The sequence below is a fragment of the Anguilla rostrata genome, chromosome 3 (assembly GCF_018555375.3).
Source record: "Anguilla rostrata isolate EN2019 chromosome 3, ASM1855537v3, whole genome shotgun sequence".
NCBI classification, from domain to species: Eukaryota; Metazoa; Chordata; class Actinopteri; order Anguilliformes; family Anguillidae; genus Anguilla; species Anguilla rostrata.
In genome coordinates this window covers 49320109-49335199 of record NC_057935.1, presented here as the reverse complement: position 1 = coordinate 49335199, position 15091 = coordinate 49320109, and the positions used below count along the sequence as shown (strand labels likewise).

The 15091-nt window shown below is 54.1% G+C and overlaps 1 protein-coding gene across 1 annotated transcript in view; it reads left to right on the top strand.

The window, feature by feature from the left end:
• slit3 (slit homolog 3 (Drosophila)) overlaps window positions 1-15091 on the top strand; it is a 160553-nt gene that overhangs the window by 137315 nt on the left and 8147 nt on the right. Inside the window, exons 27-32 of the mRNA XM_064328036.1 lie at window positions 1717-1814; window positions 2599-2738; window positions 5983-6076; window positions 6550-6687; window positions 7448-7688; window positions 10052-10179. Of these exons, the coding sequence (XP_064184106.1) occupies window positions 1717-1814; window positions 2599-2738; window positions 5983-6076; window positions 6550-6687; window positions 7448-7688; window positions 10052-10179 (839 nt within the window). The remainder of the gene's footprint in view (window positions 1-1716; window positions 1815-2598; window positions 2739-5982; window positions 6077-6549; window positions 6688-7447; window positions 7689-10051; window positions 10180-15091) is intronic.

Below are 15091 nucleotides of genomic sequence, written 5' to 3'. Positions count from 1 at the left end.
TATGTTTGTGTGTGTGCGTGTGCTTGTGTCCATATGTGCGTTTTGTGTGTGTGTGCATGCGTGTGTGTGTGTGTGTGTGTGTATGTTCATATTTGTGTGTCTGTGTTTGTGTGTGTCTGCATGTGTGTATGTGTGTGCATGTGATGTGCGTGTGTGTGTGTGTGTGTCTCTGTGTATATGTGTGTAGTTATGTATATATGTGTATATATGTGTAGTTGTTTAAATGTGTGTGTAGTTGTGTATATGTGTGTATAAGTGTGTATGTGTTTATATGTGCGTGTGTATATGTATGTGCAGTCGTGTATGTGTGTCTATATGTATGTGCATTTGTGTATATATGTGTGTATGTGTATGTTACGGTTGCTCTCAAGCCCCCGCAAACATAAGCGATGCCGACACCAAGGTTTCCCAAAATAACCAATAACTTTATTGAAATATATATAAGGAATACTAAAATACCAATTAGCGGCAACACACCAGATAAAATCAAGACCCGGCCGTGGTCGAGAGGTAAGGAGAAAAACTCCCATCTTCTGAGAAGCCGACTCCAGGCTTCTTAAAAGGGCACTGCCACAGGTGCTCACAATTACGTAACAGGTCAGGTGTCAAACTGGCTGGGCAGCGAGTGTATATATGTGTAGTTGTTTATATGTGTGTGTGTAGTTGTGTATATATGTGTGTATGTGTGTATATGTGTGTGTATGTGTGTAGTTGCGTGTATATGTGTAGTTGTTTATATGTGTGTGTGTAGTTGTGTATATATGTGTGTGTGTATGTGTGTATGTGTATATATATGTGTGTATGTGTATATATGTGTGTGTGTGTATATGTGTGTAGTTGTTTATATGTGTGTGTGTAGTTGTGTATATATGTGTGTGTATGTGTATATATGTGTGTGTATGTGTGTATGTGTGTAGTTGTTTATATGTGTGTGTGTAGTTGTGTATATATGTGTGTATATGTGTGTATGTGTATATATGTGTGTGTATGTGTGTATATGTGTAGTTGTTTATATGTGTGTGTGTAGTTGTGTATATATGTGTGTGTATGTGTGTGTGTGTAGTTGCGTGTATGCACAGTGTGTGCAGAGCCAGACCGCACTGTGGGATAACTGGAGCCTCAGGAGTTCCCATGACTCCTCCCGTTTGGAGGCCTCCGCCGGCCTCAGAGTAATTAAAATGTGTGAGGAGAATCAAACGCTGCGACAGCATGAGAGCGGCCGCCGGACGGCAGCTTTGATCAGAGGAAGCCGACGTGACAGCGGCAAAACCCTTCACGGGAATTTCAAATGCCCGCAGTACAGCTGCCCCCCCCGCGCCCCCCCCCGAACGTGAAACTGATACGCTTCCACGGCTCGGCTCTTAATAAAAGCGTGCCGTTTAATTCTTTATTTAAGAGCACTTTGGAGTGGAGAACAAAGGCGGGTGCTGTGAGTCAGTGTTTACAGAAACAGCATTTCCACGGTGGCGTGGAGTTCGCCTGATGAGGGGTATGGGAAGCCTGCGGGGCTGGCTCTGGGTTCTGCCTCATCATGCAGAGAACGATCCGGAAGGCACCGCTCGTGTAGCATACATGTGCAACATTTTCATCTCTTTCTATCTCTCTCTCTCTATCTCTATCTCTCTGTCTCTATCTCTATCTCTCTCTCTATCTCTGTCTCTGTCTCTCTCTGTCTGTCTCTCTCACCCTCTCTCTTTCTTTCTCTCTCTCTCTCAGGGACGGAACTGTGAGATCGCCATTAACGCCTGCGTTAGCCTGCCCTGCACCAACGGTGGAACCTGCCACTTGCAGCCCGGTCAGGAGGACCAGTTCAGGTGAGCTGTGTGTTCATTTTGTGGGGCGTGAATTTATACGCAGCCAATTACACAGCCTGTACATCCTGTTAACCATCGGTCAATGTGGTCATACGTGCGTTGCGGCCTGGATGAACGGGCCCAAGCGCATCCCTGTTTAGTCCGGTTCCTGTCCCATCCCTGGCGGGTTCGGCTGGTTCCACAGCGGGCTGAATTCCCATAAGGAATTACGAGCGGACAGCGAACAGCGTTTGGGGTTGAGGCGCCGCTCAGGGTGTTTGGGTGCGACCGCGCCCCTCGTCCCTCCCTGTGGGCCCCGCTCCGGCGGTGGCATCGCGGTGCCGCCGGCAGGGTTACGGGCGAGGGCGCGGGACTCACAGGAGGGGCGGTGAGGTGAGCGGCGCCGGTCTCGCTTCTGAGGCGGCTCGTTAGCGAGCGTCTCTGGCGCCTGGCGGCCGGGTCCGAAGCGCCTGCGGAGTGCCCTCTGACCCCCATGAGCGTGCAGAGCTCCGGGGCGGGGCGGGAGCGACGGGGAGCTGCGCGTCAAAAACACCCTCTCACGCGTACCGCTCGGTAACGAGGCCCAGTGGCAACACGGAGGCCAAAAAGTAAAAGCAGCTTCAGAGAGAAAGCGGCTGTTATCTGGCTCTGGCTCAAATGAGAAACAGCGCATGCGACGGCCCTCCCCTTGAGACAGGCGGTACGAGCGAGCACGCTAGCAGAGCGTTAGCCCGTGCTCGCGCTGCGCTCGCTGTCCGGCGGCGGGCTCGCCAGTAACCGCCGTGCCGCCCCTTGTGTCCCGCAGCTGCGTCTGCCCACCGGGGTTCGAGGGCCAGCGCTGCGAGGTGAACCCGGACGACTGCGAGGACAACGACTGCGAGAACAACTCCACCTGCGTGGACGGCGTGAACAACTACACCTGCCTCTGCCCCCCGAACTACACCGGTGAGTCCCGTCCCCCGCCCCCCCCCGTCCACTCGGGCGCGGCCGGGCCGCCAGGCTCCGCGCCCACACCTGCGCCGCGTGACCGCGGGTCAGCGCCAGACCGGTCTCTCGGTGCCCCGGAGGAGAGCGGCGGTGAAATTGGATTTCTGGCCGAGGGCTGACTCTGCACTTTTTTACTGTATTTTATTTTTTATTTTTTGCTTTTTTTGAAGAAGGCGGACCTCGTGCATTTTTCCCACCGCGCGGCTGCCAAGCCGGGAGTCGTTTTTGGGCCGCCGGGCTCAGACCATGATGGCACAGCCTCGTCTGGGCGGGAGAGGGGTGGGGTGGGAGGGGAGGGAGGGGGGGCATGCAGGACAGCCGGCGGATCCTTACCCTGTCATTATGGCTGCACGCCTAATTTTAGGGCCCCTCTGGCGTTCAGCGGGCCGGTGGCTCTGGGGCAGCACAGGAGCGGGAGTGGGCGTGGGGCGGGCGTGGTGCGGGCCTGGCGCGGAGAGCGGTCCTCCCCCCGCCGCGTGGGAAGCTCGGGACCCTGGGGGGCAGGCCAGGGGGGCGCGTGAGCTGGAATTGTAAATCACAACTGTAGTTATCAATTGCAATACAAATTGCTGCTGTTGCAGTATATCGCCCAGCCCTACCAACCTGGCAATTAGGGTTCTTATTTTTGAATTCTCCCCTATCCCATTGCACCCCCAGTCTGCTCCCAGCCAACCCCTGAGCTAAGAAGGCTAAGGGTACCATAGACTTTCAGATGGAGAGATGGAGGGAGGAAAGGATACCGAGAGAGAGAGAGAGAGAAAGAGAGATGCAATGAGAGGGGAGAGAGAAGGATTGAAACAGAGAAGGCAATGGTGATTTGATAACACTGCGTGTGTCACTGGAGAACCCTGTCCCCCTCGCGTGATCCCGCCCCCCCCCCCACCCCCCCCCCCCCGGCATGGAGGTCATTAGGCCTCCCGCTCACCTTCCATAACCTCAGAGCCCCTCAGCCTGCCAGCGCTGTCCCTGAGCAGCCTGTCCGCAGCCACCCAGCGCGTCCCAGATTAACCCCTCCGGACCGCTGCGCTCTCAGACACCGCGTTTCTGTGGGACGGGCGTGGCCTCGCTGGGCTGCCAGCAGCAGAAGGACAGTAGGCCCCACTCTGCGCGGGTGGAAAGGTCAGGGGTAGTACACCGGCTTTCTTCTCTCTGCTCCTCAAGCCGCTAGAGGAAAGTTCACCCTCTTTCTCCCCGCATCCCTTTATTTATTTCTCCATCTGTTTCTCCGTTTCTGTGTGTTCTTCAGTACTCTGCGAGCTCTGTGTAACGCGCGCCAGGGCAGCGTATTAAACAGTGTGCTTAAATCTTTTATCGCTCGCAGTATGTTGGTAATAAAGCATACGGCATATGCTAAATCCCTCAGCAGTTAACGTGTTACGCGCTCCAGTCATGAAAGCTTCTTCTCCAAATCAAACAAGCGCTTTGTCACATGAGAGCAGATCTGCGGCCGACGTGTTCTGATGATCGTCGCATTCAAAAACGCTCGTAGAAGCGACGCGGCGGGACAACGCAGACGCCGAGCGGGATAGCGGGATTTACGTCCCGGCCGCGGCCGAGCTTCCCCCCCCGGGCGGAAGCGGCGCAAGCGGCTCTGGCGGCAGACGGAAGCCCTTTTCGGGAGCGGGCCGCCGCCGGCCAGGACCGGCCCACCGCACACGCTACTCAGGAGGAGCCCGTCGGGCCTGAGAGGGCCTGGAAGCGGGGCCCGCAGGAGGCCTGGCTCTCGCCCAAAACCCGGCTCCCGGATCCGCTCCGACAGGCGGAGGCTTTATTAAGGCGGAGCCCCTGGGGCCCCGCTCAGCACGGGCGCTCCGTGTAGACTTAACGCTACGAGCGCGAACCTTCCAACCTTGTTAGCGGGCCGAACGTGAAAATTGGTTCCACGGGACCTTCTTTTCGGAGCGGACGAGATGCGGCGGGACCGGAGCGGAGCGGGTCCGGAAGGCGACGAAGTGACCGTGCCCCGCGCCCGACCGAAGAACGGCGGCGGGGGGAAATACGCGCGAGCCTCTCACGTTCACCGCGCGTTCCGGAAAATTCTAGCGAGCCGTTCGCCGCGCGACGAATCCAATTCCTCACCCCCCGCGCAAAAAAAATAACGAAATAAATAAGGAGACGTGGAAACGATAATTACTCACACCCGTTAAATCGTGTGGGAAGGCAGATAGTAAAAAAAAAAATGTGTGTGGAATATGTGAGTTTGTGTAACTGTCTTTGAAGGGGGCGCTTGTCTGATTTAGTCTCTAGTGTTCGTATGAATCGCATCGAGCTGCTCGTGTTGCGCGTCCTGTTTGATTTCATTTGAGGGAATTAGAGCGGTGCCGCTGCTGAAGGCCCTGTCCTTCATCTCTGGACGGGGGACGGCCTTTCATAAGCGTGGCTGCGCTGCGTTCAGGACGTGCGCTGAGTGATCTTCGCTAATCGCGTTTACGCTCATAAATATTAATGTCCCAATTAGGCCGCCGATTCCACCTTCGGATTCGGCGGCTTCATCATAATTTCCCTTCTTCCTCCGTGTCTGCGGTGCTTTAGTTTCGGTTAGTCTCTCCGTTTTGTTGAGACCCGGTCGGTGCTATTCTCGTACCGCATTTATGCCGTTAAAAATAGACCACGCTTCGTGTTTTTCTTTTCTTCAAATTCGCGTCGGCGAAATTGCGGTTGACTGCAGGCCCGTAGCTGTAACCTCAAGGGTGTGGTTGACCGGCGTGTACTGCGGTGTCTCTGCCTGATTGGTCTTTAGCAATGTCACACGGACACTAACGGCCTGTGCTACCGCCTATTGATCTTTACACTGCTGTCTGTTTTTTTGCCCTTAGTAATGAGTGACTGTTGGTTTACATTTGGGAATGTGTACTCACCCTTAGAATTACACTGTAGTGTACCAGGCCTGGGAAAAACTAGCTACAGCACTTGATCTTTTAAATGTTTTGGACGTGAACACATCATACTGTGTCACACAGCAGTATTACAGCCACTACTGAACAATAGACTCCAAAATCGAATGGTAAAAAGCTTGTGAGCGTACAAAGTTGTCCCCTCTCTTCAGAAGTCCATAGGCTAGCACTGTGGATGTGTGTCAGTTCTCCATTGGCCTAGCAACCAGGAGGTCCATTGGGAAGGCAGACTGGGTCAGACAGGACTACAGACACAGTCACAGACTGCCCTCAGGCCCCAGACCCTCACGGTCTGTGTTTCTCCGCAGGGGACCTGTGTGACGAGGTGGTGGATCACTGCGCCGAGGGCTTCGACCCCTGCCAGCACGACGCCAAGTGCGTCCCGCTCTCCAGAGGGTACAGGTGAGTCCCGGCTCTGCAGGGGGGAGGGGCAGGCCTGAGCCCCCTCAACGGTCACAGCGTACGGGGACCCACTCATGAGCCCAGGCGGAAAGTCCAGGGGTCAGAAAGTAAAAGCCCCGTCGTGTGTTTCTTGCACCCATCAACTCCGGCCGGCTGATTTCACTGATTAATTCCACTTCCTGGCTGAAGAATTGTGTGATGAGCAAATTCAGGTAACGAAACACTGGGGAGAACACTGGGGAGGACTTTTGCTTTCTGAACCTGGATTTTCCACCTCACCAACAGCACCTGTCCGACAGCTCACCAACATCAACCACTTCTTTCAAATCAGAAATGCCAACTGTTTGGAGCAGAGTGACAACTTAATGAAAATGGGACTGTAAAAACATGATTGGCATTTCTGTATGAATCCCCCGTTTGATCAAAGAATAAATTGCAGCTAAAAAAAACGTTTTTTTGTGTGTGTGTGACAGGTGCGAGTGTCTGCCGGGGTACGTGGGACAGCACTGCGAGCAGGACTACGACGACTGCCTGGAGAACAAGTGCCAGCACGGGGCGCAGTGCGTGGACGCCGTCAACGGCTACACCTGCGTCTGCAAAGAGGGCTTCAGGTGGGACCCGCCAACCTGCAGCGCCGGTCTGTACGCTGAGATAAGAGCCGGGCCCCGGACCCTGGGCCCCAGACCTGTGGACCATGGCCAACTTTCACCCTGGTCGTGTTGCTGTGAAAGTCTAATGAGATTTAAACAGTCCCCTCTGCCCCCCACCCCCCCGGCCCCCCCACCCCCACCCCGGCCCCCCCACCACCCTGCCCAATTGCCTCTAACACAGAGGGGTGGACAGGGACAGAGCTGCTTTAACTGTGAGGTGTTTAAAGACGCACAGAGGCAGCGTGGGAGTTTAGCCGGAGGTCTGTGCTGCAGCCCCAGTCACACACACATGAGCGCAGGCCTGGGGAGGAGCGGGGAGAGCTGCCAGAGCACCCGCCTCTGTTTCAGCGCACATCTGTGGGGTTTTACCGGAACCCAAATTAAGCTGTAAAAAATAACACATGAAATAAGTATTCCTTGCAAGAAAAAAGGCCAGAAAGTGGACAGAAACAAAGCCGCTGGCTAATGAACAGCTACGAAGCCACTGCTACTGTAACAGTACGGTCTGCAAGTGTTTAGTGGTTGGGTCAAGGTTTCAAGCCAATTCCACTGAAGGCCACCAATGCTCTGAGAGTTTAAGGTTGGAGTGTTTAAACCCCGAGTGTTGATGGGATTTTATAACTTGCGGTTATCCTCGAAGGTTTCTCTGATAGAATCCGAGTCTTCTTAAACGAGGTTACGAAATGGCTTCCCGTAACGCGGAGCTGTCTATCTGTTCCAGCGGCCTCTTCTGCGAGAGCCCTCCTCCCATGATCCTCCTGCAGACCAGCCCGTGTGACCACGCGGACTGCCAGAACGGCTCGCAGTGCCTGGTGGTGGCGGGGGAGCCCGTGTGCCGCTGCCTGCCGGCCTTTTTCGGGAGCAAGTGTCAGAAGACCCTCACCGTCAACTTCCTGGGCAGGGAGGCGTACGTGACGCTTTCCGGGGCCAAGACCCGTCCCACCGCCCACATCTCCCTCCAGGTACCGCCCGCGCGCGCCTCCGCACGCCGTTAGCCGCGCTCGCGCCCGCCGTGCACGCCCGCGGCTCACCCGCGCTACCCGCCGTTTCCCGGGTTCAGCGTAGCCCGCGCCGCGGTCTGAATCTGACCTGCGGTCCCTGAGGTAAAATGGCCGCCTCTGACCCGAAGGCCTCTGTGGAATTGCCCTCCCTGTCAACACCCTGGCCTACTTCGGGTCACTGCTTGCTCCCTCTTTCAGCGCCATAGGAGGGGGGAGGGTGGGCACGGCGGGATGAACTTTGACATCCACCAAAAAAGAGCGGGAAGGCTTGGACAGAGCGAGCATCAGAGAGGTGGAGGGAACAAACAGCAACGGCTTTGAGTGCTCATTCCTCCCGCTGAACCTCCCCACGCTGCCCAGCTTCAGGAGCCTCCGGTGCCCTGTTCTCCTGCCGCGCTCCTGTGTCTCCACGGAACAGACGCGGCTCCCAAACGCGCAGACGTAGCGACCCCGCAGTTCAGCCAGCCTTAAAGGACTCGCATGACCCATTGGGGAGAAAAGCAAGCTCCCCGCTTGCAGGCAACAGAGGAAGGCTTTCCTATCATAGGCATTGGCAGGACCCTGGCTGTGCTGTAATTTAAGTGTGCATCCCCCCCACCGCCCCCTTTTTTTAGGAAGGGTGGTTATATTTCACTGAAGACGGTGAGGAAGTTTTCTGTCCCCTCCTGGAGTGGGGGGGGGGGCTGATGTGTCGTCGTCACAGTTGCCACGGGCGCCGTGACATTATTAGAATGTCACCTTTTGTCCACCGGCGTGAATAATACCTCTCCGGAGGATATACATTATGGTAATAGAACGCCATTGAGGCCTTTATCGGTGCAATCAGTGGAAATGACTCATGAGCGGATTGCATCTCGGCCACAAATGAGCCCGTCCCCTCGTTTGCACGATGGGAGCGAGGTAGCGTTAATTAAAAAGGTGGAGAATTAATAACGCCGATGTCTCTCTCTCTCCCCGCGTGCGGAGGTTAGCGCTTCGACTTTGCGGGTTGTAAGGAGAGGAATGGGAGCGATATCGTGAAACGAGCGGCTTTTTCATACGTGGAGCCTGCCGTTATACTGTACACTGCACACGTATGCAGTATTATCGTTGGTCATTAATGTAGAGTGCAACAGTGCTTTATCTCCCATGAAATACAAAGTTGCAAAGATATAATTGATGTAGGAGACTATTATTTAAAATAATAATAATAATAATAATAATAATAATAACATGTACTGTGCAGTTGCCGTGCCTAAATGTTGGCTGGAAAGGATTTTTCCGTTAAGCACACTTTTAAAATGTTTAATAATTCAGTTCAAATCCAAGCATCGCAGTAGCGCAGCGGTCAAAGCACTGGCCTGTCAGATCAGGGTACGGCTGGCGAATTGAGGAAGCGGTAAAATCGGACGGCTGTTTCCAGGGAGGGGAATCGTCACGCGCAAAGCGTCGATCGGGATCGGGATCACGGTCAGGAGCACGAGGAGCCGTGCCTTGGAGGAGACACGGCCACCTCCTTTCTACCGCCGACCGCCGGGGAGGCGTGTTCTCAGCAGTGCATGTGGGAATTGAATAGCACTAGCGTACAATTAGCCACCAAACTGGGATTTAAAAAAAATAGAAAATGAAAGTCTAATTCCAAATGCAGAACTTTTTTCCCAGTTGTGGCTCGCAAGTTGGGGACGAGACCTAAAGCCGGCGCCCAGCTCTGCAGAGTCCCATTCGCGGCTGAAAACAGCCTCCTGCGCTACATAAAGCCCCTTTTCCTGCAGCCGCGGCTCTGGTCATGTGACCAGTTAACCGGCCGGTGGCCTGTCAGAGCCGACCTGTCTAATGCGATGGAGTGGAAGGCGGGGCGTGAAGCCATTCACACCCAGGCCCCCCTGGCCCCCCCTGGCTCCCCAGGCCCCCAGGCCCCCCGTGGCCCCCAGGCTCCCCCTGGCCCCCCAGGCCCCCCTGACCCCCCAGGCCCCCTGCGCCTCTTATTTTGGAGGGACTGCACGCAACCTGCCGCACAGCGCTCGCAGAAATGCTGGCAGGACGGTGTGCGCTGCCCGTGCTTGTATACTGCCCCGCCGAATGTGTCACTTAATCCACTCCGGTGCTGTTTGCGCCCAATCAGATTTGCCATAAATTCCCACTCAGAACAATCTTCTGGTGCTCGTAGCTCCCGGTCTCATTTGCCTTTTGGATGCTTTTATCCAAAAATAATTTAGATAAATTGAAATAAAAAAATAGGTAGAATATGAAATGTAATGATACTTACAGTAGGTATGGTCTCCGCTGTACCCAGCTTCTCCCTCCCCGTCGGTGTCCTCACGGTCTGACCTCTCCCCTCCCAACAGGTGGCCACGGACAAGGACAACGGGGTTTTGCTGTACAAGGACGACAACGACCCCATAGTGCTGGAGCTGTACCAGGGGCACATCCGCCTGATATACGACATCGCCAACTACCCCACCACCTTCTACAGGTCAGCGCTCGCCCCGCACGCACGCTCCGCACGCACGCTCGCGCAGCCGCCTGGTAAATGAGGACTCAGCATCTGGTCCTTCCGCCCGCACGCTCGCTCAGCTATTAGTGCTGCCTCGGCCTTCTCCTAAAACTGCCCACGCCCACACCCACGCCCACGCCCACTCCGGCTTGCGGGCATACGTGTAAACACACGTGCGTACGTGCACGGTGCAGGATGCACGCAGTGTTTTGAACTATTAAAAATGTTCCCTGTGACTTCACTTCCTGTTGACTCCTTCCTGCCTGAATCAGAGCTTTACACAGCGGGGCTGTGTCGTCAGTCCCTTGAGGGCTTGCTGAATCTCCCCCTGTTGTTACCTGATAAATTGATAGCATCCTGTTTTCTGCTAGCGTTGGGAAGCAGTTCAAGTTTGTTGGCAATTCCCTGAATCTACACTTTGTACAGTATCTCACTGATTTTTTTTTAGTGGAAATGCGCATATATACAGTAGTGAGAAAGGTAAGGACAATCAATACGTATTTATTTTTCCCAGTAAGGTAGAATGGAGCACAGATTGTCATTGTGTAAGTGCTTCATACCCATGTCTGAGCCTGCGCTGCAGTTTGAATCAGAGGTCACAGGTTCTGTCTCCAGAAGATTTGCACCCATTGATCCATCCATCTGCCACATCGCTACCCCCTATGCAAAGGTTACTTTTAACTGTCGGCACAGACAACGGGCCATCGATCGTTCTGATGAGCTTTGGGTTCCTGCAGTTCCTGGGGCCATGGGGGCACGTGCTGAAATAACTCTTTTTAGCCTAAAATGAAATATAGTGTGAACTTTCTACTGGAACTTTATTGCGCTTTATTATATTTCATCTTCCCCAGTTTGGTTTTTCTTGCGTTCGAACTCTGTCAGACATTGATAGTCAGAGAGAGGTAGTGCTGTGCGGACTTTGGAAAGGTAAGCACACAGTGTTTAGGGTCACAGGCTGCACAGATCTGTGTTTAGGGTCACAGGCTGCACAGGGCTGTGTTTAGGGTCACAGGCTATATAAGGCTGTGTTTAGGCTCACAGGCTGCACAGGGCTGTGTTCAGGCTCACAGGCTGCACAGGGCTGTGTTTAGGGTCACAGGCTGCACAGGGTTGTGTTTAGGATCACAGGCTGCACAGGGCTGTGTTTAGGGTCACAGGCTGCACAGGGCTATGTTCAGGCTCACAGGCTGCACAGGGCTGTGTTTAGGGCCACAGGCTGTATAAGGCTGTGTTTAGGGCCACAGGCTGCACAGGGCTGTGTTTAGGGTCACAGGCTGCACAGGGTTGTGTTTAGGGTCACAGGCTGCACAGGGCTGTGTTTAGGGTCACAGGCTGTATAAGGCTGTGTTTAGGGCCACAGGCTGCACAGGGCTGTGTTTAGGGCCACAGGCTGTATAAGGCTGTGTTTAGGGTCACAGGCTGCACAGGGTTGTGTTTAGGGTCACAGGCTGCACAGGGCTGTGTTTAGGGTCACAGGCTGTATAAGGCTGTGTTTAGGGCCACAGGCTGTATAAGGCTGTGTTTAGGGCCACAGGCTGCACAGGGCTGTGTTTAGGGCCACAGGCTGCACAGGGCTGTGTTTAGGGTCACAGGCTGCACAGGGTTGTGTTTAGGGTCACTGGGCTCAGAAGTGCTGATTGGTGAGAGGAGCAGCCAGCCTCTCTCTGAAGGTGAAGGGAAATGGCCCTTGTGTGGATTCGGGGCCGCAGGTGGCGGGGCCTTTGCCCGCGAGGTCCAGAGGCCGCCGCGCGACGGTTAGCGCTTGATGGCGCAGGGCCAGAGCGGGCGAGGTCCGGCCCCTTTCGCTCTGACAGGGTTTAGAGCCTCTGCCCCCCCCGCCTCGCCCCTCACTGTGTCAGCGCTGGCTCTTCGGCCCTGTTTTATGTTGCCACAGAAGGCTCTTCCCTCACGAAGGGGCCCTGGGTACGGTGTGGCGTTCCTGGGCTCTCCGCGGGAGCGTGGCTCCGAATGCAGGCGGGTCGCGAACCCGCCGCGGGCCCCGGCACGTGAGGAAGAGTGCGGTAGGAGAGAGGAGAAAGGACGCTTTCCCCCAACATCTGGAGCGCTGCTGCTGTGGAGCAGAAGAAGGGAGGGAAGGAGAGAGAGAGAGAGAGAGTGCTCAGCCTCCAGGAGGATAAAGGAGAGAGGAGAGAGAATTTGAGACAGAGAGAAGTATAGAGGGAGAGAGGAAGGAGAGAGAGAGAGAGAGATTGAGAGAGAGAGTACTCAGCCTCCAGGAGGATAAAGGAGAGAGGAGAGAGAATTTGAGACAGAGAGAGAAGTATAGAGGGATATAGAGGGAGAGAGGAAGGAGAGCGAGAGAGAGAGAGAGTACTCAGCCTCCAGGAGGATAAAGGAGAGAGGAGAGAGAATTAGAGACAGAGAAGTATAGAGGGATATAGAGGGAGAGAGGAAGGAGAGAGAGAGAGAGAGAGTACTCAGCCTCCAGGAGGATAAAGGAGAGAGGAGAGAGAATTAGAGACAGAGAGAGAAGTACAGAGGGATATAGAGGGAGAGAGGAAGGAGAGAGAGAGAGAGAGAGAGAGAGTACTCAGCCTCCAGGAGGATAAAGGAGAGAGGATTTGAGACAGAGAGAGAAGTATAGAGGGAGAGAGGAAGGAGAGAGAGAGAGAGAGAGAGAGAGTACTCAGCCTCCAGGAGGATAAAGGAGAGAGGAGAGAGAATTTGAGGCATAGAGTGAAGTACAGAGGGAGATAGAGGGAAAGAGGAAGGAGAGAGCATTCTCACCCGCCAGGTGAAAGGAGAGAGGAGAGAGACGGTCCTGGCAGAAGGAGGAGAAAAGGAGGATACTGAGGAGGTGAATAGATGAGAAAAGATTGTGGAAAGGTGTAGGGGAGAGCGGAGTGGTTGAGAGAGACAGATCTGATCCTGGAAGTGAGGGGGAGGGGGGTAGATTATGGAAAGGAGAAACAGGGTTTGGGGGAAGGTAAGACAGGAGGGGGGTCTGGCTCTTTACCACTAGTGACACATAATTAACATAAGCTGAATGCCTGTCTCCTTATGCCTTGTTAATGCAGTGCCCTTTTCAAAATGCCACGCTAATCTCTTTATTAGTTTAAGGAGCAATGTCGGCTATAAGTCAGAGGAAGGGAGTGGAGGGAGGGAGGGGGGGAGGGGTGTATCTCAGGAAATTAAACAGGAATGTTGGAATTACAGCCATCATTCTCATGTTTGCAGTTCAGCGCCTTGCCCAGCTCCACCCCTGTTCAGAAAGAAATTCGTCTTCCCGCTCGATTAAAACAGGGAGAGGGGATGCGGCGGTCGCTTCTGCAGCATGGCGCTTCGTCCCAGGCGCAGCTCGGCGTCACGGTCAGCCTTCAGCTACGGCTCTGAGCGCGCGGAGGACGCAGGATTGGCGGCTGAGCTGGAGGATTCCGCGGGCTTCCGTGGAAAGGTCGCCCTGGCGACAGGAACGACGCGTGGCTCCTGCCTGCTTGGCATTTGCTTGCGGCGTTGCTGCGACGTTGATGCTACATCGCCGCAGTGTTCTTTTGGACTTATGGGAGAATGCTGAAGGAATGCGTCCTGTGTTAGCTTGGAAGGGGGGGTGGGGGAGGTGTGGGCCAGTGGGCAAACATGGAGGAGAATATTCCATTTGCTGCTTCTGTACAGCAAAGTGTCTCCTTTCAAGGGCATAGTTAAGAGCCTTGTTCTGTTTGGTTTTCCTTCGCTCTGATCTACTGCAGTGAAATGTTACCGTGGAACCAAACACTAAGCGCCACACACACACACGCGCACACACACAGACAGTCCCCGCACCCTAAACGCGCTTGTAGTTTGGGACTGAGATTCCAAGCAAGCATAATTGAGGTTACAGCTGCGATTTATAACTGCGCTGGCTGGCTGTGCAACGTCAAGTCCAATTGGTCTGCTCGGGCTACGCGGCAAGCAAATGATAGCGCTGGGTAATTGAATTTGGAAAATGTAAATACGTCTACAGGGTAGCTGATGTAGATAACTCTCCCAGATAAAGGCACCGGTAATTGTTCCTAAGTTTGTCTACGTGTCACTTATAATGCGGTTTTGCGGAGGAAAACAGGGCATTTTATTCGCAGCTGACAGGAAATTGACTTCCCCCTGGTGCGAGGGGACGCGGGGTTGGCGAAATCTTTGACGGCTTTATGTTTATTTTTATTGAATTCCGTAATGGGGCCGCTTTAAACCAATACGCAGGCCGGCCTCACATCAAAGACGCTCGTCCCCCCTCCAAAAAAAAAAAAGACTGTGGCCTCTGGAAAATTTCAACTTGTCAAAATACAGACAAGGCCCAATATTGGCAAAAGCTGGCGGTCTGGAATACCCTGCCTTCGGGCAATCTGACGGTCTGCCGCCCCCCTGTGGTGTAACGGCTGTATTGCGTGTCTAGTCGTCCACCCTGAACGGTTAGCCTCTTTACACCGGCCCCTGAGAGAGTATTAGCACCTTGTCTGTGTTTTTACCCAGAAAGCAATCGAACCCCACCCGCTTCTACACTCGTTCCCCCTCTGTCCCTCCGCCCAACCCCCCTTTCTCTTAAACCCCAAAAACCCAGCATCCTTTCCCCTCAAGACCCCGGACTTTTATTGCCCTTCGTTTTCAGAGCGCGTGTAACGAAAGGCAGCTGTCAAAACCAGAGACACTGGATGAAAATGTCATTAAATCGTAATAAAGCTGGACTTCACGGAGGTATTTTACGTATCAAGTGGAAGAGTGGGAGAATGAAAAGGGCATGGGGGAGGGGGGAGGGGGGGGAGCATTTCAAAAGTACTTTTCTTTGTAAGTAGATTTTCGTATTGGTTGCAAATGCCCCTCTTCAAATAGGAATTGAATTACAGCCCCTTAATGCAAACCACATACGCGTTTGTGTGTAGCCAAGACCTTTATAAACAGA